The 21,567-nt window shown below is 44.3% G+C and overlaps 1 protein-coding gene across 4 annotated transcripts; it reads right to left on the reverse strand.

Moving 5' to 3' along the window:
- Nucleotides 1-1,459: 1,459 nt before the first annotated feature.
- On the reverse strand, nt 1,460-18,994 carry tiprl (TIP41, TOR signaling pathway regulator-like (S. cerevisiae)). 4 transcript variants are annotated; one of them, XM_086006610.1, is made up of 8 exons: nt 18,832-18,994; nt 13,658-13,777; nt 11,948-12,127; nt 11,438-11,537; nt 8,075-8,206; nt 5,129-5,224; nt 3,006-3,068; nt 1,460-2,322 (listed from the first exon to the last, which is right to left on the reverse strand). In XM_086006610.1, exons 2-8 carry the CDS (start codon nt 13,759-13,761, stop codon nt 2,146-2,148), a joined length of 852 nt encoding a protein of 283 aa, XP_085862736.1. In that variant the 5' UTR covers nt 13,762-13,777; nt 18,832-18,994; the 3' UTR covers nt 1,460-2,145. The 4 variants fall into 4 exon arrangements, with proteins under 4 accessions (XP_085862736.1, XP_085862737.1, XP_085862738.1 ...); XM_086006611.1 differs by lacking the exon at nt 18,832-18,994 and adding an exon at nt 18,638-18,794; XM_086006612.1 differs by lacking the exon at nt 18,832-18,994 and adding an exon at nt 18,597-18,794.
- Nucleotides 18,995-21,567: the final 2,573 nt, after the last annotated feature.

Raw genomic sequence — 21,567 nt, forward strand, 5'->3', positions numbered from 1 at the left:
TGTTGGCCTTTATTACAAGAGGATTTGAGTATAAGAGTAAAGATGTCTTACTGCAATTATATAGGGCCCTGGTGAGACCACGCCTGGAGTATTATGTACAGTTTTGGTCTCCTTACCTAAGGAAAGATATACTTGCTATAGAGGGAGTGCAACGAAGGTTCCTGGGATGGGGGGGATTGTCCTACGAGGAGAGATTGAGTAGACTGGCCTATATTCTCTAGAGCTTAGAAGAATGAGACGTGAGGTGATCTCATTGAAACATACAAAATTCTTACAGGGCTTGACAGGGTAAATGCAGGATGTTTCCCCTGGCTGGGGAGTCTAGAACCAGGGGTCAGAGTCTCAGAATAAGGGGTCGGCCATTTAGGACTGAGATGAGGAGAAATTTCTTCATTCAGAGGGTGGTGAATCTTTGGAATTCTCCACCCCAGAGGGCTGTGGAGGCTTAGTCATTGAGTATATTCAAGACAGAGATCGATAGATTTTTGAGTATTAAGGGAATCAAGGGATATGGGGATAGTTCAGGAAAGTGGAGATGAGGTCGAAGTTCAGCCATGATCTTATTGAATGGCAGAGCAGGCTCGAAGGGCCAAATGGCCTACTCCTGCTCCTATTTCTTAGGTTCTTATGAATCATAGAATGGTATAGCACAGAAGGAGGCCATTCAGCCCATCATGCCTGTGCCGGCTCTTTGGTAGAGCTATCCAATTAATCCCACTCCCCTGCTCTTTTCCCATAGCCCTGTAATTTTTTTCCCCTTCAAGTATTTATTCAAATCCTTTTTGAATGTAACTATAGAATCTGCTTCCGCCACTTTCAGGCAGTACATTCCAGATCACGACAACTCACTATGTAAAAAAAAATGTTCCTTCACGTCACCTCTTATTCTTTTGCCAATCACTTTAAATCTGTCTCTTCTGGTTACTGACCCTCCTGCCAACGGAAACAGTTTCTCGTTATTTACTCTAGCAAAACCATTCATGATTTTGAATACCTATCAAATCTCCTCTGAACCATCTCTGCTCTAAGGAGAACAACCCCAGCTTCTTCAGTCTCTCCACGTAACTGAAGTCCCTGATACCATTCTAGTAAATCTCTTCTGCACCCTCTCCAAGGCTTACTGTGAAACTTAATTTATATACCAACTGGAGGATGGTTTTGTATTTTTGAAGACAGATCTTATTGAGATCAACAGAGAATATCCCATACATCAGTTAGATATAGATTTTCTTAGAATTAATTATTCAGGCTGTAAAGCAAGGTCTAAAAATTAAGTACTCATTTCTACCTTAATACATTTTTGAATTTTGACTATGTTGTCAACTTAACAGAAATGGCATGTACACTAAAAGATTTACTTCCCAAAAAGTTAACATGTTTCAATCTAAAGTACATTTTGCAAATTTCTACTATCAATCTGGTTGTAAGGCAAACAACTTCAGATCTCTTTAAGAATGGACCTATTCAAAAATCAATCTTTATTTAGATTATGTAGTTTACACAGTTCCACGGTTTTAAAGATATCCATTATTGGCTTATATTGACTGGTCATCAATACAAAACTGCACGAAAGTAACTTGCAGTAAATGACTGCCTGTGATGTTGGCTTGTGTGAACAAATGCTGTAATTTACTGATATGCAAAGGGATAATGTTAGTGACAGACAAGTACAAATGCTATGGTACAGCTCTCTGCATATTCCAGTGCTACCAGCACATTATGAACAGTGCTGTTTCAATCTACCTGTTGTATATCTACTAATTTTCACCTTAATTACAAATGACCAGTTAAAAATCCCATCCGTCTTTTCAGAGCTTGAATAGATTCAAGATTTCACTAGCAAAAAATAGAAACACCAATAACCAGCACATAAAAATCAGATTGAAAGCGGCACTGCTCACAATACTACTTTGGCTTCTACTGTAACAACTAAGCCTGAATCCTTAATCAAACCAGTTAATAAATGGTGTTTTTGATAAATAGTCCTTTGCAGCTGTTAGATTGTTAGCTGCTGCTTTTACAAGACAAATTTCACTGCAGTAGTTCTTCAGAAGTATATTGGCAGCTACTAAAATAAATCAAAAAGGATTATACTAATCTATCACTTAAAGAACACAGAACTCTTCTCTTTCCTATAACAGAATGTCACGTCTGTCTTGATTCTCTGTCTGCAACGCCAGCATTAACGCAGATCTGCATATTTCCAAATACAGTGTTGTTGTCCACACCCTCGGGAAATTCCAACTTCTCACAGATTAGCTGTTTCAGAGGTAAATACTGCGCAATCTCATTCGGATCAGTAAAAAGATATTGTGGAACATTCTGAAAACAAAATTGAATTTGATTAGGTCTGGAGAATTATCTACACAAAGTTTCTTTTCCCTCCAGTATCCTGAAATTACACTATGGGATACTAACATATGAACACTTAACATATTCACCTAACCAACTGAAACTAAATGGATTAACACATCTGCTAAAATAGCAAAAAGGAATTTGGGACAAAAGGATGAAGCATTCCTTTGCTAGTGTCGCACAGCATAATTTCAGGGCCTATTTATTTTAAGTCATAAACTGGCTCATGCTTTAAGATGCAGCAAAATGTACAGATCATAAAATAAGCAGTCAGTTCCTAACTATAGAGAACTCAATCAACTGCTTCTAGCAGTTGTGCTTCATGGTACTCTGACAAAATATCAACAGAGTGCCTTTGTTTTTACAATTGATCTGCAAATGGATCCTTTGTAGGAGGATTACCCTTCAAAACTAGGACACTAAAATGAACACACAAGTAATTCCCCCAAAGCCTCCTTTGCTCTTAAAGGTGAAATTAACAACCTCAGACTATCATTTCATCAATATTACCAAAACACAACAGGAGTTATGAAAAAACTTCCTTGCAATTTACTGATGTAATCTGTTCACACGTGATGCATTTCCAAATGCCTCGTCAGCTTTTAATTCTTAGGTTATTCAGTTGCAAATCTCAGATATTTCAAAGTTACCTGAAGAGCTGATATATTACTTTCCCGGGAGCTGTATTCAGAGAGAAGGTAGTTTTTGTCAGCCTATAAAAGAAAATGGTTTTAAACCACATTAATAGTCTTTCTTTATTAAAAAATAATGGCACAGAATCTGCAGTTGTAATGATGGCGAAACTGTCGGTGTTCGCCGTCATTACAACTGTGAATCCGATAGCAACTTCGGAGTATGCACATGCGCAGTTATACGTGGAAATTCAGAAGTTGCTGTTAATCATTCCCTGCTCCTCCACAGGGCGCGCTGTTGAACTCCCCACAGCTGGCAATCAATTGAAATCATTGAACTGATGAGAATGCAAGCTTTCAACTGGAATATCGCTCTCAAAAACCCACAAAAAAGTTAAGCCTTGTTGAATGAGGTGTAACTGGGTTTTTAATGGCATACTGAGTCATAATTACTGCTGAACAACCGTTCTGGCCCTGAAAAACTAATTTTATATTTGTGGAATGTCAATTTTTTAAATTATGATAAAGATTCCATGGTTTTTATAATTTTTTAAAAAAGTTTATGATATTTCAGCTTCTACCTTAATCCCATGTGTATGTCCCAATCTTTATTTTGCTCTCTGTAAAACGATTAAAGTGAAGAAAAATCAGTGCATTTTACTTCCTGGTTTGCTGTCTGTTAGAATTCTTTAATGTGATTAGCTGCTTAGCCAGCTTAATGGCATCACTTTTGCTGGACGCTGGAGATCCCTTAGACTTGGTATCAAATTCAAATAACGTCAGGTAGGTGAAATCGACGCCAGAGATCGCTAGATCTTTATGGGCAGCTTTCTTCGAGGACAGCGGCAAGCACCATCACTTTGCTGCTGATCGCAAAATCCGGGCCATTGTAACTTGAACTTTCATGGTTCTCTACTTTTTAGTTTATATTGTGTTTTTGCATTTATCTCCAGAAAGCATCTACCAAAATGTAGGGTCTAGATTTTTATGGGAAAATACCACTGGTGTTTCAACTCCTCGTTTTTTGTACTTTTTTTCTTTAACATATCCTTTTCAGTTCCTATAAAGGCCGAGGTATGGGGGTTCTGATAAAGGGTTATGCCTGAAATGTCAACCTGTTTCCTTTCTTTACAAATGCTGCCCAACTTGCTGAGTGTTCCTAGTATTTTCTGCTTTTGTTCCAGATTCCAGTATCTGCAATACTTTGTTTCTTATTTTGAGTTCTGGGATGAGTTAGGGATGTCCTTGAATTTTGAAAACTGCAAAATAACATGACTTAATTTTCCCTGAACTAATATAAGCTGTTCTCTGAAAATCATGAAACAATTATGGATGAGGAAGACTATTCAGCCCATTTTAATTTATCCATTCAGAACACCCCTACTGTCCCCCCATTTCTAATTGTTTCTTAAATGATTCCAGAGTTTTCATCTTCACTACCCGGAAATCTATGCCAAGGGTTGAACACATTCAACAGATGAGTGAAAGAAAAAAAATTGAAAGAAAGCCAAAAGGATATGGTGGTATCTTAAGAATGTCATATTCTTTTGCAAATTAAAACAGAAAACCTCTCAAGCCATATAGCAAGATTGCCAAAAGAACATCCACATCTGGCAAAAGATCAATTCTTGCCCAGACCAAGACTCAACAGCAGAGTGGAAGGTGGTCACATAGTGATTTGAAAGCCCAAATCTATTTGTATTTGGAGGCTTAGCTAATAAGAAAGATTTTACAGTTCAGCCCCCAAAATTACTGCTATGAAGATGAGACAAAAACAATTTTGTGTCAGCAACACGTTAGAAACAATTGAATCTGAGGCTGAAAATAGGGGACTTTTCCTGTGAAGAGCAGGAGGAAGGGTCGCAAAACAAATGATGATTATTCTGTAGATCTTCATGCAGTATTGGATTGGTGATGATCATCTGACTAGAGTCTCAATGTCCCAGTGATCTTTACCCCATGGACAATCCAAAAGGTACATGGAGGATAAATATGAATGATAACTGCACAGTACAAACTTAAAATTGCAGTTCACCTGAATGTATTAGTTACTGAATCATATCTTAATCAATTATTTCGTTTTAAAACCACATTAATACTGCAATATATAGGTAAAGCAAATAGCTATTATCCATCCTTACCTCATGATAAACTCTGGTGTCATTTGTCCGTATGAGTACACCATCAACTCTCAAGAAAAATCTCAACAGCACGAAGAAACTAGATGGCATCACTCTCTTGAAGTAAAAGATGAATTAGTTACTCAACTGCACTAGCCTCCATTTCCCCAGCCAAAATAATTTAACTTTAAACAATCTGCAATTTCTTTCATATGTTTGAGCTGCAGTAATGAGAAATGCTGAAAATCACAACAATCTGTTTTGTGACAATAAAATTAAAAAGGTATGCACCTGAACAAAAAACACCATCTTTCCAGTGGAAGATAACTGATGTCCTTTAAACAACATTCATTACAAACATGAGCTGTACCTAGTCATCTTTTTGAATTATAGAAAGAAAAACTTGTATTTATATAGCGCCTTTCATGACCACCAGACGTCTCAAAGCGCTTTACAGCCAATGAAGTACTATTTGAAGTGTAGTCACTGCTGTAATGTGGGAAACATGGCAGCCAATTTGCACACTGCAGGCTCCCACAAACAGCAATGTGATAATGACCAGATAATCTGTTTTTGTTATGTTGATTGAGGGATAAATATTGGCCAGGACACTGGGGATAATAGTGCCACGGGATCCTTTATGTCCACCTGAGAGAGCAGACAGGGCCTCGGTTTAACGTCTCATTCGAAAGACGGCACCTCCGACAGTGCAGCACTCCCTCAGCACTGCACTGGAGCGTCAGCCTAAATTTATGTGCTCAAGTCCCTGGAGTTATGGAGGATAACTTCAGGATAAGGCACTATAATAACTGTGTCCTTATTTAAGATAGCACTTTAAAAAATATACACTTCTGACTGGCCTATTCACTGCAACCATTATATATTTTCAGTTCCATTCATAATGAGGACATTTTAAGATGACTTTACCCCACTCACTCAGTGGGAAAACACTACATTCACAAATCTTTAAAGGTGACAGTACAAGTTGACAAGGCTGTTAAAAAAGCATATGTGATCCTTGGCTTTATTAATAAAGGCATAGAGTACAAAAGCAAGGAAGTTATGCTAAACCTTTATAAAACATTGGTTAGACCTCAACTGGAGTATAGTGTCCAATTGTGGGCACATACTTTAGGAAGAATGTCAAAGCATTTGAGAGGGTGCAGAGGAGATTTGCCAGAATGATACCAGGAATGAGGGACTTTAGTTATGTGGAGAGACAGAGAAGGTTAAGGGGAGATTTTGATAGAGTAAATAAGTTGAAACTGTTTCCACTGGGAGGAGGTTCGGTAACCAGAGGACACAAATTTAAGGGCCCATATTTTCCGATCGCAGGCCTCCCGCGTGCGGAGGGCTGCGATCTGGAAAAATCTACGCCCTTACCCGAGGGCTCCCGGGACGCACACACTTCCGATCCTGGGCCTCTCCAAACTCCAAGTGCGCAGGGCCCACGTATCCCAGAGGCGCAGGCAGTTCGCAGTGTCCCTGGGATCACGTGGGCCATGGGGAGCCAATCAAAGAAGGGAATCTCCCTTCATACACTTGACAGGAAGACCTGTCAAATATATGAATGGAAATCACCCCCAAAACATAGTAAAACTTTAAATACATTTTTTAAAAAATCACATTTTTAAAATGACTTGAAATTACAATAAATTAAATACTTTAAACAAAAATTTAAAATTTTTGAAAAAAAATTAGTTATTTACAGGGCTAAAAATAAACTTACCTTTTTAAAGTACAGTATTTTTAAATGATAAATCAGTGAAAACTATTATAAAACTTTTTTTCAACTCTTATTCTGGTAAAAGCAGGCCTTACGCCTGCTTTTACCAGGCGTAAGAATTGTAAGGGTTTTCTGCGGGCGGAGGGTCTCCAAAAAGCGGAACTATCTGCCCATGGAGGCCCTTCTCCAGGGCAGCCGGAGGATCTGTCAAGAGCATTCGTGACAGATCGGAAATGCCGGTTTTCTGCACATGCGATGTGCATGCCTGAAACCGGCATTTCTGATGTCTCTACAGCGCGTACACACCCGTAGGGATCGGAATATCTGGGCCATGATATTTGGCAAAAGAACCAGAGGGAAGATGAAAAAAAATTTTTACATGGTGAGTTGTTATGATCTGGAATGCACTGCCTGAAAAGGTGGTGGAAGCAGATTCAATAGTAACTTTCAAAAAGGGAATTGGATATATACTTGAAAAGGAAAAGTGTGCAGGGCTACGGGGAAAGAGCAGCGGAGGGGACTAATTGGATAGCTCTTTCAAAGAGCCTGTACAAGTACAATGGTCTGAATTATTCTGTGTTGTATGATTCTATACATGGTGTGGTACAAGAGGAGGTCACAGGTTTGATGTGTGATCAATGGTGGCACTATAATTGGCCTAGGGGAGGGGGAAAAATACAATTAAGAACCTCCACTACTAATCATGATTATTATCCAACGAACCCTGATGGAAAGTACACATAGGTAGACAGGATTGGAGTTGGTTCTGTTGCACGCCCCCCGCCACCACAACATCAAATAATCTGCCCACATTCATTAACTGGCCTCACATTTTAAGAGCAGACACTTTGGCATTACAACAGGGACCCACCCATCACCAGGATGTACAATGCCTCCAGCAAGGAGAGTAAAGAAAAGGGAGTGGGGGGGGGGAGAAAGGGGAATTAAATTAAGAAATCTACTGAAATAGGTTAAGCCTGTTAACACTTGTACTGCTTGATTTACTTCATTGGGCCTGGTGCAATATGATTTCCTCCTGTACATAAACTTGACAAAACAATAATGACTTCAGTACTTTTTCATTGTGTGTTTGGAGTGGATCATTCATGGCAAACAAATAGCCACAACTGTTCTAGTGCTCATAGCAGAATAAGCAACCATTCTGTTTTCAGCTTTCACTGCTTAAGGGGTGGTGTCATTAACAATTTTTGTACGGTAAACTGCCAGATAATCCATCTTACCACTTTTACACTGAGCATAGAAACACCATGATCATGAAGTTCATCTTCAAACAACAAAACTTCTTCAAAATACATGATCTGCTCTCTTGTTTTCAATTTCTCCAAATCAATACGTTCGGTTGTGGGCGTAACCTGTAAAAGAGATGAATGTATACCATTCAGCCAGCTAAAGAATGACAATATAATATTGTCTAAAAGAACAAGGCAGTTATTAAATGGATATGATTATCCTTGCATCTCATTACGTCACTGATAAAAAAGACAATGAGTCAATAAACTGGATAACATTTTGATGATTCATTTCAGCACTGAGTAAATTTGTAATCATTACATATACCCACCTATCAAGAAAACTGTCTTAAGCATTAGTAACATTATAACAATGGGGTTGAATTAAAGTCAGTGGGCTAGAAATTCATGTTTGCCACGAAAGTTGCCAGTGTCACCAGCAACTGGAGTTAACAGCCGCTGAAAATGGCCACAACGCTAAGGAGAATAAATTCATCTGAGGGGCTGGAGATTGGTGGTGCAGCGCTAACTTTCCGTGCAACGCCCTCCTGGTGGTGTTAGTGGAGACCTCCGAGGCAAAGTTCCTGTCCTGAAGTGACGTTCGAGCTTCGCACAGCCTCTGGGAGTGAGGCTGTGGTGCTCACAAGGAATTGTGGGCAATTAAAAGAGTGATGAATTAAAGGGGCAATGCACTCAGAATTAATGGGGCAGTAATTCCTCCCCAAACGCGTGAGTACGGAAGGGGTACTCACGCGTCTGGCCGGAGGAAATGCCGGTTTTCAGCATGCACAGCGCATGCACTGAAAACCGGCATTTCCTCTCCTCTAACCCAAGAGGTGAAGAGGCTAGTGCGTGCGCTGTAGGGGGTAGCGCGTGTGTCCTGGATTTCCTCTGTTTTGGGGGATTTGCGCATGTCTAAAGGCCTCCGGTCTTTACGCTTGTAAAAAGCACACGTAAGTATTTCTTTTTACAGGTAAGTGGTGTTTTAGTGTAATTTAGAATTTTTTTTTCCACGGGTTTATTATTTTAAAGAATCTACAATAAGGTAAGTTTAGTTTTAGACCCTTTTTATTAAAAAATTATTTTTTTCAAAAAAAAATTGTTTAAATTATTTTTTTTTAACTTATTTATACTTAATTTAATGATTGGGATGTTTTTTAAATTTTTATTTAAAGTTTAAATAGTGTTTTGGGCCTCTGTAGTTTTCATGAGTTTGACAGTTCTTACTCTCAAACTCATGAATGAACCTTCCCCTCCCGATTGGTTGTACAGTGCTCACCTGATCCCAGCCGGCACATCACACTAACTACGCCGCTGGATCAGGTAAGCACTGCGCGCTGACATCTGAACCGGGCCGGTGACAGGAAATGCAAGGAGGCCCGGGCTTCAGATGTCAGCGCACAGGGTGAGTGCAGATCGGGGGCTTGCACGCGTGGCAAGCCCCCGACACCAAGTTCTGGGCCAATACAAATTAAAATGCAGTTTAAAGCCCTTACTGCCTTTTAAAAAAATTAAAAAGTCCCAAATGTGATTATTCATCTCTTAAGGCTGAATTCCCTTCTGAACCTCAAAAAATGGGAAAACTGCTTCAACACTAACACAAATGGCTCAGCAAGTCAGGGAAGAGGCACCCAGGGTCTTGCACGCAGCACTCCAGCTTTAGGCAGGGGGTCAACACAGCAAGACAGGTCCTCTACCCACAGGGGCCAGGAGACACTCCAGAAAGAAGGATATGGGACTACATCACCGAGGCCATCACTGCCAGCAGTGTCGCCCCCACCACCTGGCTCCAGTGCCCAAAGAAGCTTCATGACCTCAGACCACTGGTCAAGGTCAGTGATGCATCTTCAAAAGCCATCTCCTACCAACTGCATCAGTATCCTCACACACTGCTCAATGGACGACCCCCAATCATTCACCTACCAACAATCTGCACCAATCACGAGGCACATCTCCCATTCCTAGCCTTACCTCACCCCCTTGGTGGAGACGGTGCAGGCCATTCTTGGCAGGGGCATGGTTGAGCCCTTGGCCAGTGGCGGGGCTGAAAGGATAAAAGATGCTGGTATCCTCATACGTTCTCGTCCTTCTGGCATGCACCTCTTGATTTCCCACCTTCCCTCACCACAACTTCACCCTTGTACCTTCCTCATTTCACACACCCAAGAAATGCAGCCGGCCCAGCCAGTGGTTGACCAAGAAGAGGGAGAGGAGAGTGAAGAGGAAACACCGTCGCTTGATTTGACACTCCCAACCACCAGCTCAAGGTCGACCAGCAAGGCCATTTGCAGTGTCCCCCAGTGAAAGTCAGCAGCCTTCCACCAGCCATGCTGCAGCCACTGGGGTAGCACTGCGTGACATCAGTACGATAGACAAAGGTACACACAAGACAGTCACTAAGAGGTTGCATTACGGTGATGAGTTGATTTCTTGATGTCATATTGGATGGATAGATGTATAAAGTTGGATTGGAAGGTTTGCTTTGTGGTGGCTTTTATTTCAGCATTGCGGCCAAGAGGACGCTGTGATGGTCAGTAACAGAGGGAAAGTAAGGTGTGGGACAAATATGGAAAGGGGAATTAGGGTTGTAGTCACTGGTACCGCAGATGAATGAATCCATCCAAGATATCCTGACCAGAAATGGGCTGTCTGGGTTGCATCCTTCCTTCTGCTTACTCCTCTTCGGCTTCTTCCTCTTCCCTCTGCGAGTGGATGCTGTAAATCTGAAATGGCAGCATAAAATTCTGGAAATAATCCGCTGGTCAGGCAGCATCTCAACCTGAGATGTGAACTCTGTTTCTCTCTTCACGGATGTTGTCTGTCTGACCTGCTGAATATTTGCAGCATTTTCTGTCTTCTCAGAGGCCTTCCTTTACCATCCGAGGCCTTGCAAGCATCCAGCAGCACTCCCTACACACTTAAAAAAACTTTTAACATCTATTGCAGCAAGCCACTACTTCAATAAAATCAAAAAAGCCCAGTCCAAAAGCTTAAATCCAAACTTACCTGAAAGATGTGTGTGTCCCTTTAAGAAGTGCTGACATCACCACTGTCAGCCTGCTTGCACGGCAGGTTTACCTGGCATGCTTACGACCCAGCACTGAATTCAGCGCTAGGGTCGAAGTTTGGAGTAGTGACGTCAAGTCGCTGTTGCACGCCAATTGACCACGCCGCCATTTTTTTTTCTAGGGGGCTACCAGTTACCGGCAGCACAAAGGGAGGGAGGAAAATGGCGGCTGTTGCAGGACCCGCCACCAGCTGGCAATAAAGCAGTGGCCACCATTTTTTGCCATTTCATGGCACTACAGTGGCGGTAAGTAGATGACTTTCTAGCCCAGTATCTTCACAAATTACCTTTAACTTTAAATCGTCACCAAGTAATGTTCCTTTATAGTCTGTAGTAAATGTCCAATCATAGGGTTTAACAACTTCTTTCGAGTGTTCAGAATCAGCCCTAAGATTAAAACAGGTATGTAGTTTGAAATTAATTATGCACAACTTGCTGTCAATCATTATGTAATCAGCCAAAACTCAAAAACGATCCCCCACCCACCACCAAAAAAAAATTAGGATAATCCCAGCAGGTGATCATAAAGACCATTATGATACAATTTCCTAGTTCAATTGCTCAATTCATAGTTAAAGTCAGATATAATAGTACTTGTTACAGAATCTGAAAATGAATTTGAATGCACTGTGGAAATCAGTAACTGCAAGGCTAAATTCAATTATATTTAATACAACAAGATCTGAACAATCAAATCAGCATCATGCCGGCAACAAATAAAAAATCAGGTCTTATTTATGGACATCACCTGCTAAACTAAAAGGATAGTTTTTTGCAGTTGCAGTATTTGACCTCACCTGCTCTCCTGCCATGCCTCCGCACATGCTACTTTCACCGTGCCATGCCCATTATCCACTGTCCTTAAGGCATCTGTGGCATTAAATGCAATTCCAAATCCACAAGCATGTTGCACCTTTAAGACATTATCACCGAACAACATCTCTGGAAGAGAATGCATCTTCATTTCCTCAGCTAACCTGTGTGATTAATCAGTCAGAGGAAAGTTGAAAACATTAGGAAAGACTGTGTCCATTAAGGTGCTTTCACCCATGTTGAACAATCAGTAACATCCTCACCAATCAGCTGGAAGATCTAGTTTTACATTTAAACTAAAAAAACATATGGTACCAACAGGACTTATCAATTTATTTTAACATGAATTCCATTACTTGTGAAATAGATTTGACCAAATTCATCAAAAATGGTGGCTAAATTAAACTTCTATGCAAATAATTTTTCACATTGTATTCCTCATGTATTATTCCTAATCTACAATGGCTACAACAGTGAGCTTTAAGAAATGGAGGAAAGGTTTTATCAAGTTTAGGCAATTTTGATCCAAGCTGGTACAAGTCAACTTCAAATTTTAGCTTTGTTGATCAGGACATGAAAGTATCCAGGGGGAAAATTAATATATGGGAATTGAAAAAGTCCAGGGGGGAAAAATTGGGTATCGTCCATTTTGGGGTGCTAATATTGGCCGGGCACAAAGTTTAGCGCCCGGTGCTAATTATCACCTCCGACTGCAAAATGCGCCTCTATCGCCCCTGGAGGTGATTTGAGCGCTAAATCAGGTGCTACACACCTCTTTTAAGGCGCAAATGTCGGAGGGGGCGAGGCACTACCTCAAAACGCTACCGAAGCTCAGGCGATGTCAGTTACCATGGAAGCCAGACAGACTGGCGCTGTCCAGTTATTAAAGGGGAGGGGCCATCTTGCTGGCCAGCCACACCCTACTCATTGCAACCTTGAATCTCAGCCTGGAGAGACCTCAAAAGCAATTGTGTTGGGAGCATTAATGGATAGACCCAAGGAAAGAGCTCAGTGCTTAGAAACTTCAAAAAGGGCCAAAACCCCTTAGGACAGCGTTAAATCTCTCCCGTCTTCTCTCTCCCTCTCAACCAGCGTGTACCAAAAATTTTGCCAACAAGAAAAGGCAGGAAGCATCCGCCTTTAAATAGCGCTCCCCCAGCCCCTTCCCGACTTGAAAACGTTCCCCTCTACCTGTCGTTCCTAGCGGCAGGCGCTAAGGCAGGGGGCGCGACTCAATATCCTGTCTGGGGCGCTACTGGGATGTTGCACGCTCGACTGGCATCACGATCTGCAGGTGCAGGAAATCGTGGTGGTAGTGTTTAGCGCCGCCGCAAAACAACTGGTCAATTTCACGAGCAGCGCTAAAATCGCCACGCTCAGGCGCTAAGTTCCGGAGGCGCTAACCAACCAAATTTTCTCCCCTAGTTGTCTTGGACTTGAATTCAGATTTTAGCAGATCAAAGAACCATCAACCTTACAATACTAAGGCAATAGAAGATCATGATCATTTACTACTGCGTTGTAGACAAGCTCATAGATTTCTTGAGTATTGCAGATGATAAAGCAGCACATTCATCAATTTTTGAAGTATGCTGATCCAGATCTGTAATTTAATATTTCTATTCTTGCACATTAAGATATTACTAGACAGCAAATAAATTCAGCCTAAAAAGCAAAAGAAACTCATTTCATACTTTTCAATGTCCTTTGATTTCATAATATGGCTTTTGTTGGCAGTGAGCTTCCATGGTCCAAAGTTAAATTCTTGTTTGCTGTTTTTGAAACTGTGTGTTGTCATAGCGGTCAAATATCACCTAAGAGAAAATATCCACAGTTACTTCTATAAATCACCTCAATTATAATGTAATATGTACAATGATAATGCAATTGTATCTTTGATCACATAAATCCTTCAGATTGAGGATTTTGAACAAATTCTGTATTATAGAAGTCACTTTTATATACTGTTGTTTATTGCTAAGACATCTATTCAGTGACTGACTCTATACTGTAGGCATCGAGGTGACCCTAGGGCATTTTTCTAAGCATTCTGAAATAGCTTTGAAGTATGTAAATTAATTAATTATACAGTACCTGAAATAGTAAGTTACATCATACAACACTTGACTTTATTGGGCTTTGCAGAGCTGCTACTCTAATGGGTAAATGAAGAGGCTCAATCAAGCAACAGACTGCAACTTCCAGAATGCACCAATGTCACTCTGCATGACAACTCCTCGAATGTATCTTACGGCTGGCCTCGCTCTAATTCCAATGATTACCACTACATTTTGGAAGTAGGTAGGAGCAAGATACATCACACATTATTTTTTTAAATGATGACTAACTGGCCTTTCACAGGATATGCCACGAGTTAATGCTCGTAAACCCTGTCTGTCCTATTCCTCTTCACCTCGGTCCAGTCATGAAAAAGGTCGAGAAAACTGAATGCAAAGAAGCCAATATTAGGACCGTAGAACATAATTCACATTGGAAGAGTCACATTAAAAAAAATAAAAGTAACTGTGAATGTTCTTTGTTTGTATGAAAATATCAAAACAAAATAAAGCATGATCTTTTTTAACTTTATCTGAAGTAACTATGAAAGGAAAAACAATGTTTCTAACTACATCCAAGAGGTTATTTGTTTATGTTACAGCATACTTCATGTACAGATTTATTTATAATTACATGCAAGGACAACAACTTTATTTCTTTACCTAAGTGTTGTGGATGAGGAAAACACTATGTAAAATTGAGTATTGGAAAAATCTTTGTTCATCGCACAAGCAAAGTCTCCATCACAAAAAATTCTGATTAATTCTTGGGAAATTTGAACCAATGAAAAAAATTACTTATTTCACTGTCCGAGTACATCTCTTTCAAACTTCTTTCCAAATCCATTGAGCAGCAATCGGCACCCATCCCTACACCTCAACATCAGGTCTTTCAACCAACGTCACAGGTCATTCACTAGTAAAAATAAACGTTGAATTCCTTGCCATTTCCTTATAGGCCAGCCTGGCAATGTAAGCAAAAGCTGCCTGCATCTGAGAGTGGCTCAATTCATTACAGCAGAGACCATAACTTCAGCTCATCCAAAACTCTGCTGCCCAACAATGTCATCCCCTTCTTTAACATTTGGAATAAGCATAAGGTTTGATGAAAGTTGTTTTGTAAAGAATTATGGGCTGAATGAACCATTCCCCCACTCACAGGACTGTAGTCATTTAGGCTCTCTTCCCCCAAACTGAAGATATGTTGGTGCTTTTTCTCCTTGTTCTTACCCTGACGTTTAAGGTAACATTTTCTTCAGACTCGTGCTTGCACTGTGCCTCTTTGCATCAGTCTTGGCTCAGTTGGTAGCACTTATGCCTCAGAGAAGGTCGAAGATTCAAGAGCCACTCCAGAGACTTTAGCACATAAGCTAGGCTGACACTTCAGTGCAATACCGAGAGAATGCTGCACTGTTAGAGGTGCCTTCTATCAGATGAGACATTAAACCCAAGGCTCTGTCTGCCCCCTTGGGTGGACGTAAAACATACCATGGCACTATTGAAGAACAGCAAGGTAGCTCTCCTGCTATCCTGGTCAATATTTATCCCTCAACCAACACTACTAAAACAGATTATCTTGTCATTTAACATTACTGTTTGTGGGACCTTGCTGTACAGAAACTGGATGCCGTGGTTCCCTACATTACAACAGTGACTACATTTCAAAATTAATTTATTTGTGAAGTCCCTTCAGATATCCTGAGATCGTGAAAGGCACTATATAAATGCAAGTTCTTTCTTACTTGTGCTGCCACAGTGCCTTCTTGCATTGGTGCACTTTTTCTTCAGCCTTGTGCCTGCATCTCTCCTTCTAAGTCTTCAAGTTAAGCACTTTTAACTGGCATGCATGGGCCATAATGTTCTCTTCCTGCTCCTACTGGCTAGCCAGTTCAGGTGTGATTTGGCATCTAGTTTCACCACCATATAGAGTCAATTTCTTATCTTGTACTCATGGTAACTGTTGCTTGCTTCTGATGATTTCTTGAATTTAAACTTAAATTCCTGGCTTAGTACACTTCAGACATCTAGTGGGAATGCTCAAGTATATTACTCAGCTGGACTCATACTTAGACCCAACAAATTAGAAAGATATTGGAAGAGGAGCAATCGACCAATCATCCTAATATATTCTGGTAAAGCAGCATTTAATTATTAAATTCTACAAAAAACTTTCATCCAATAATCTTAGTTAACAGAAATACATTTTCCCTTGTGAGCTGATCAGTATTTTTAAGTGTTGATACATGAAACTCGGCTAATTCAGCTTCTGAAAAGTGTTCACTTTAGCTCATTCAGTAGAGAGCAAAAAAAGTCACTGACATCATTGAAGAGAGAGAGAGGGAGAGTTACAGATCCACTAGCAACAGTCAGTTTATCGAAGTAAGGTCTTAGGTCTGAAAACTTGGGAGTCCTGACAATGTAATAGTCACCACAACAAGAACACTGCATATTACATGCTCTCTGGGTAAAGGCTCTTGTGTGCGTATGTTGTAGAAATATGTAGATTTGTGTGCGTATGGACTGAAGGACTACCATATAAGGCAATGCCAGTTCCAGTTTGATACGAAAACAGTATAAGTATCAGTTTTTCCTTTGTTCAAGCAGCACGAGGAGCGCATGCCTGCGTTTGTGTGCTCTGTGACAATACTCCACTTGTAAATTGCTTTGTATGTTGAAGAAACAATAGTGTGCTTGTAGATTGCTTTTTATGCTGAAGTTAAAAGAATAAAATGATTGTAATCATAAGACTGAATTCGTTACTACTCAAGTGAACAACAAAAGGTTATTTATAATAACATTTAAGTATTTACTAATTTCTTTCCACTTTGGTGTAATGTCTTGGAAGTATCTTTATTGGTTTTAGTCTGAACGTTAAGAATATGGTATTTTTACTAACTCTGAGTAGTCAGGAGAACCTGATCTCGTTGGTTTACAAAGGACACTGACATTTCTGGAGGACAACTGCAGAGTTTGAAATTAGCACAATCCACCCAACTAATGCTTTTACATTGCCAGTTTACCACCAGCATGTCACAAGACATTAAGCAACTGACCAGTGAACATTCTATCAACGCCACTGATAAAGACCTGAGGTACTAATTTCACTGCATTCTTCTCTAATGTGTTGGCAGAGCAGTGAGTGATCAGTTATTGCTGTTTATTTCTTGGCTTTCCAAGTTCAGTTTCAAACCCTGCACCAAAGATACTTTGTAGCAGCATTTCAATTTGTAGTAACAATTTGTACTAAGTAGATTAAATGTATATTTGAAAAGCTTTAAACTTCGCTGTGAAATAAAACCATCATATCAGTGGTAGATGAAACCCCCCCAGTGCACTCTGGGCTCCAGTTCTATGTTATACCCAGACACCAATTTATCCACGCCCGCAGGTCTCAATTATCTCCAGTTTCTGATTTTCTGGCTTAGGTTGTTATCGTCACCAGTCGCCGGGTTCTTATCTGCATTTTTTAACCCCTAGTACTTCACCCAAACCCTGCCATCTCCAATTGTTGCTCTACTCACTAATTCTCTTACAAGCAGCCTCCCTCACTCACTGCCCACCCCTCTCACTGCCCACTCTCCCTCCCTCCCTCTCTCACTGCCCATCTCCCACACTCACTGCCCACTACCCCCCCTCACTCACTGCCCGCTGCCCCTCCCTCCCTCTCTCACTGCCCATCTCCCACACTCACTGCCCATTGCCCCTCCCTCTCACTGCCCCCCTCTCTCCCTTTCACTGCCCCTCTCTCTCACTGCCCACTGTCCCTCCCTCCCTCTCTCTCTGCCCATCTCCCACACTCACTGCCCATTGCCCCTCCTCTCACTGCCCCCTCTCTCACTGCCTCTCTCTCACTGCCCACTGTCCCTCCCTCTCACTGCCCCTCTCTCTCACTGCCCCTCCCTCTCACTGCCCCTCTCTCTCACTGCCCCTCCCTCTCACTGCCCACCTCCCTCACGCTCCCTCTCACTGCCCACTGTCCCTCTCTCTCTCACTGCCCACTGTCCCTCTCTCTCTCACTGCCCACTGTCCCTCTCTCTCTCACTGCCCACTGTCTCTCACTGCCCACTGTCCCTCTCTCTCTCTCACTGCCCCTCTCTCTCTCACTGCCCACCTCTCTCTCACTGCCCACTGTCCCTCTTTGCCCACCATCTCTCTCACTGCCCCTCTCTCACTGCCCACTGTCCCTCTTTGCCCACCATCTCTCTCTCACTGCCCACTGCCCCTCTCTCTCTCTCACTGCCCACTGCCTCTCTCTCACTGCCCACTGCCCCTCTCTCTCTCTCTCTCACTGCCCCACTCTCTCTCACTGCCCAATGTCCCTCCTTGCCCACCATCTCTCTCACTCACTGCCCACTGGCTCTCTTTCTCTCCCCCTGCTCCTCTCTCACAATCCCTCCCTCACACTGCCCCACACTCTTGATCTGCCTGATGCTCATCTTGCCTACTGCCCATTCTCACTTGCTGCCATGCCTCTAGTCCTCTCACTGCGCTGCACTCCCAGTGCCCGCTAACTCGCCCTGCCTCAATAATGCCCCTTCTTCTCTCTCCCTGTAATAGCCCTGACCCGCTCTCATACCCTTCTCCGCCCGCTCCTGTCCACTCCCCTCTCCCCCTCACCGGCTCCTCCGGCTCCGGGATGGAATTCGCCGCCGTTGCTCCGCGCTGTCCTAGGCCCGGTCCGCCTGAATTCCGGCCGGACGCCGCCCGGGAACCCGCCAAGAGTTCCGAGCTCCCAAACCCAAGGTCGCAGCGACCGGGGACTCGGCTTCTTCCGGCAAATACACAAAGACAAGGTTTAAGATACAAGTTACCCTTTGGCTCGCTCCTGTTTGTGGGTAAAACTGTCAAATCCTCGCTGAGTAATTTGTCTGTAGTCCTTCAGCTAAAAGTGTCCGGGATCCGGAATGAGGAAAACCTTTCACCGGCGGCGGGTCCGTCTTTGAAATCAACCGATTGACGCCCTCTCACCCTCCCCTCTTCACCCTTCACCCCCCCCCTCTCTTCACCTCCCCTCTTTATCCCCCCCTCCACTTCACCCCCCTCCTCATCCCCCCCTCCACTTCACCCCCCTCCTCTTCACCCCCTCTCCTCTTCACCCCCTCCCGCCTCTCCTCTTCACCCCCTCCCTCCTCTCCTCTTCACCACCTCTCCTCTTCACCCCCCTCCTCTCCTCTTCACCACCCTCCTCTCCACCAACCCCTCCTTCCCGCTTCACCTCCCCCTCACTTCACCCCCTCCTCTCCTCTTCACCCCCTCCTCTTCACCCCCTCTCCTCTTCACCCCTCCTCTCCTCTTCACCCCTCCTCTCCTCTTCACCCCCGCCTCTCCTCATCACCCCCTCGTCTCCTCATCACCCCCTCCTCTCCTCTTCACCCCTCCTCTCCTCTTCACCCCTCCTCTCCTCGTCACCCCTCCTCTCTTCACCCCTCCTCTCCACCCCTTCCTCTCCTCATCACCCCCCTCCTTCTCATCACCCCTTCCTCTCCTCTTCACCCCCTCCTCTCCTCTTCACCCCTCCTCTCCTCTTCACCCCTCCTCTCCTCTTCACCCCTCCTCTCTTCACCCCTCCTCTCCACCCCTTCCTCTCCTCATCACCCCCCTCCTCCTCATCACCCCCTCCTCTCCTCATCACCCCCCTCCTCTCCTCTTCACCCCTCCTCTCTTCTTCACCCCCTCCCTCCTCTCCTCTTCACCCCCTCCCTCCTCTTCACCGTTCCTCTTCACCCGTTCCTCTTCACCCCCTTCCTCTTCACCCCACCTCTCCTCTTCACCCCCTCCCCTCTTCAACCCCTCCTGCCCTCTTCACCACCCTCCTCTCCTACCCCTCCACTTCACCCCCCTCCTCACCCCCCTTCACCCAATACAATACAATACAAATCGCTTTATTGGCATGATAAGGTACCTTCACCCCCTCCTCTCCTCTTCACCCCCTCCTGTTCACCCCCCTCCTCTTCACCCCCTCTCTTCACCCCCTCTCTTCACCCCCTCCTCTTCACCCCCCTCCTCTTCACCCCCTCCTCTTCAACCCCTCCTCTTCACCCCCTTCATCCCTCCTCTCCACTTCACCCCGTCCACCCCCTCTCCTCTTCACCCGCTCCTCTTCTCTTCACCCCCCTCCTCTCCTCTTCACCCCCCTCCTCTCCTCTTCACCCCCTTCCTCTCCTCTTCACGCCCTCCTCTCCTCTTCACCCCCTTCCTCTTCACCCCCTCCTCTCCTCTTCACCTCCCCTCCCTCCTCTCCTCTTCACCCCTCTCCTCTTCAGCCCCTCCTCTCCTCTTCACCTCCCCTCCCTCCTCTCCTGTTCACCCCCTCTCCTCTTCACCTCCCCTCTCCTCTTCACCCCCTCCTCTCCTCTTCAGCCCCTCCTCTCCTCTTCACCCCCTCTCCTCTTCACCCCTCTCCTCTTCAGCCCCTCCTCTCCTCTTCACCCCCCTCCTCTCCTCTTCAGCCCCCTCCTCTCCTCTTCATCCCTTCTCTCCTCTTCACCCCTCCTCTCCTCTTCACCCCCTCTCCTCTTCACCCCCTCCTCTCCTCTTCACCCCCCTCTCCTCTTCACCCCCTCTCCTCTTCACCCCCTCTCCTCTTCACCCCCTCTCCTCTTCACCCCCCTCTCCTCTTCACCCCCTCCTCTTCACCTCCCCTCCACTCCACCCCCTCCACTTCACCCCCCCTTCACCCCCTCCTCTCTTCACCCCATCCACCCCCTATCCTCTTCACCTCCCTCCTCTCCACCCCCTTCCTCTCCTCTTCACGCCCTCCTCTGCTCTTCACCCCCCTCCTCTTCACCCCCTCCTCCTCTCCTCTCCTCTTCACCTCCCCTCCCTCCTCTCCTGTTCACCCCCTCTCCTCTTCACCTCCCCTCTCCTCTTCACCTCCCCTCTCCTCTTCACCCCCCTCTCCTCTTCACCCCTCTCCTCTTCAGCCCCTCCTCTCCTCTTCACCCCCCTCCTCTCCTCTTCAGCCCCTCCTCTCCTCTTCACCCCCTCCTCTCCTCTTCACCCCCTCCTCTCCTCTTCACCCCCCTCCTCTCCTCTTCAGCCCCCTCCTCTCCTCTTCATCCCTTCTCTCCTCTTCATCCCTTCTCTCCTCTTCACCCCTCCTCTCCTCTTCACCCCCCCTCTTCACTCCCTCCTTACTCTCCTCTTCACCCCCTCCCTCCTCTCTTCACCCCCTCCCTCCTCTTCTCTTCACCCCCTCCCTCCTCTTCTCTTCACCCCTCCCTCCTCTTCTCTTCACCCCCTCCCTCCTCTTCTCTTCACCCCCTCCCTCCTCTTCTCTTCACCCCCCTCCCTCCTCTTCGCTTCACCCCCCTCCCTCCTCTTCTCTTCACCCCCCTCCCTCCTCTTCTCTTCACCCCCCTCCCTCCTCTTCTCCACCCCCTCCCTCCTCTTCTCTTCACCCCCTCCCTCCTCTTCTCTTCACCCCTTCCCTCCTCTCCTCTTCACCCCCTATCTCCTCTCCTCCCCCTCCCTCCTCTCCTCTTCACCACCTCCCTCCTCTCCTCTTCACCACCTCCCTCCTCTCCTCTTCACCCCCTCTCCTCTTC

Source organism: Somniosus microcephalus, chromosome 14 (assembly GCF_052327205.1).
Source record: "Somniosus microcephalus isolate GS21.2 chromosome 14, FLI_Smic_1.0, whole genome shotgun sequence".
Lineage (NCBI taxonomy): Eukaryota > Metazoa > Chordata > Chondrichthyes > Squaliformes > Somniosidae > Somniosus > Somniosus microcephalus.

What these genes read in the sequence shown, in the direction of transcription:
- tiprl (XM_086006610.1), bottom strand. Translation starts at nt 13,761, where the DNA reads ATGACAACACACAGTTTCAAAAACAGCAAACAAGAATTTAACTTTGGA. An exon ending in AAATCAAAGGACATTGAAAA is followed by an intron (nt 12,128 to 13,657) that starts GTATGAAATGAG and finishes TTAATCACACAG; the next exon opens with GTTAGCTGAGGAAATGAAGA. An exon ending in GTAATATATCAGCTCTTCAG is followed by an intron (nt 2,323 to 3,005) that starts GTAACTTTGAAA and finishes TTTTGTTTTCAG; the next exon opens with AATGTTCCACAATATCTTTT.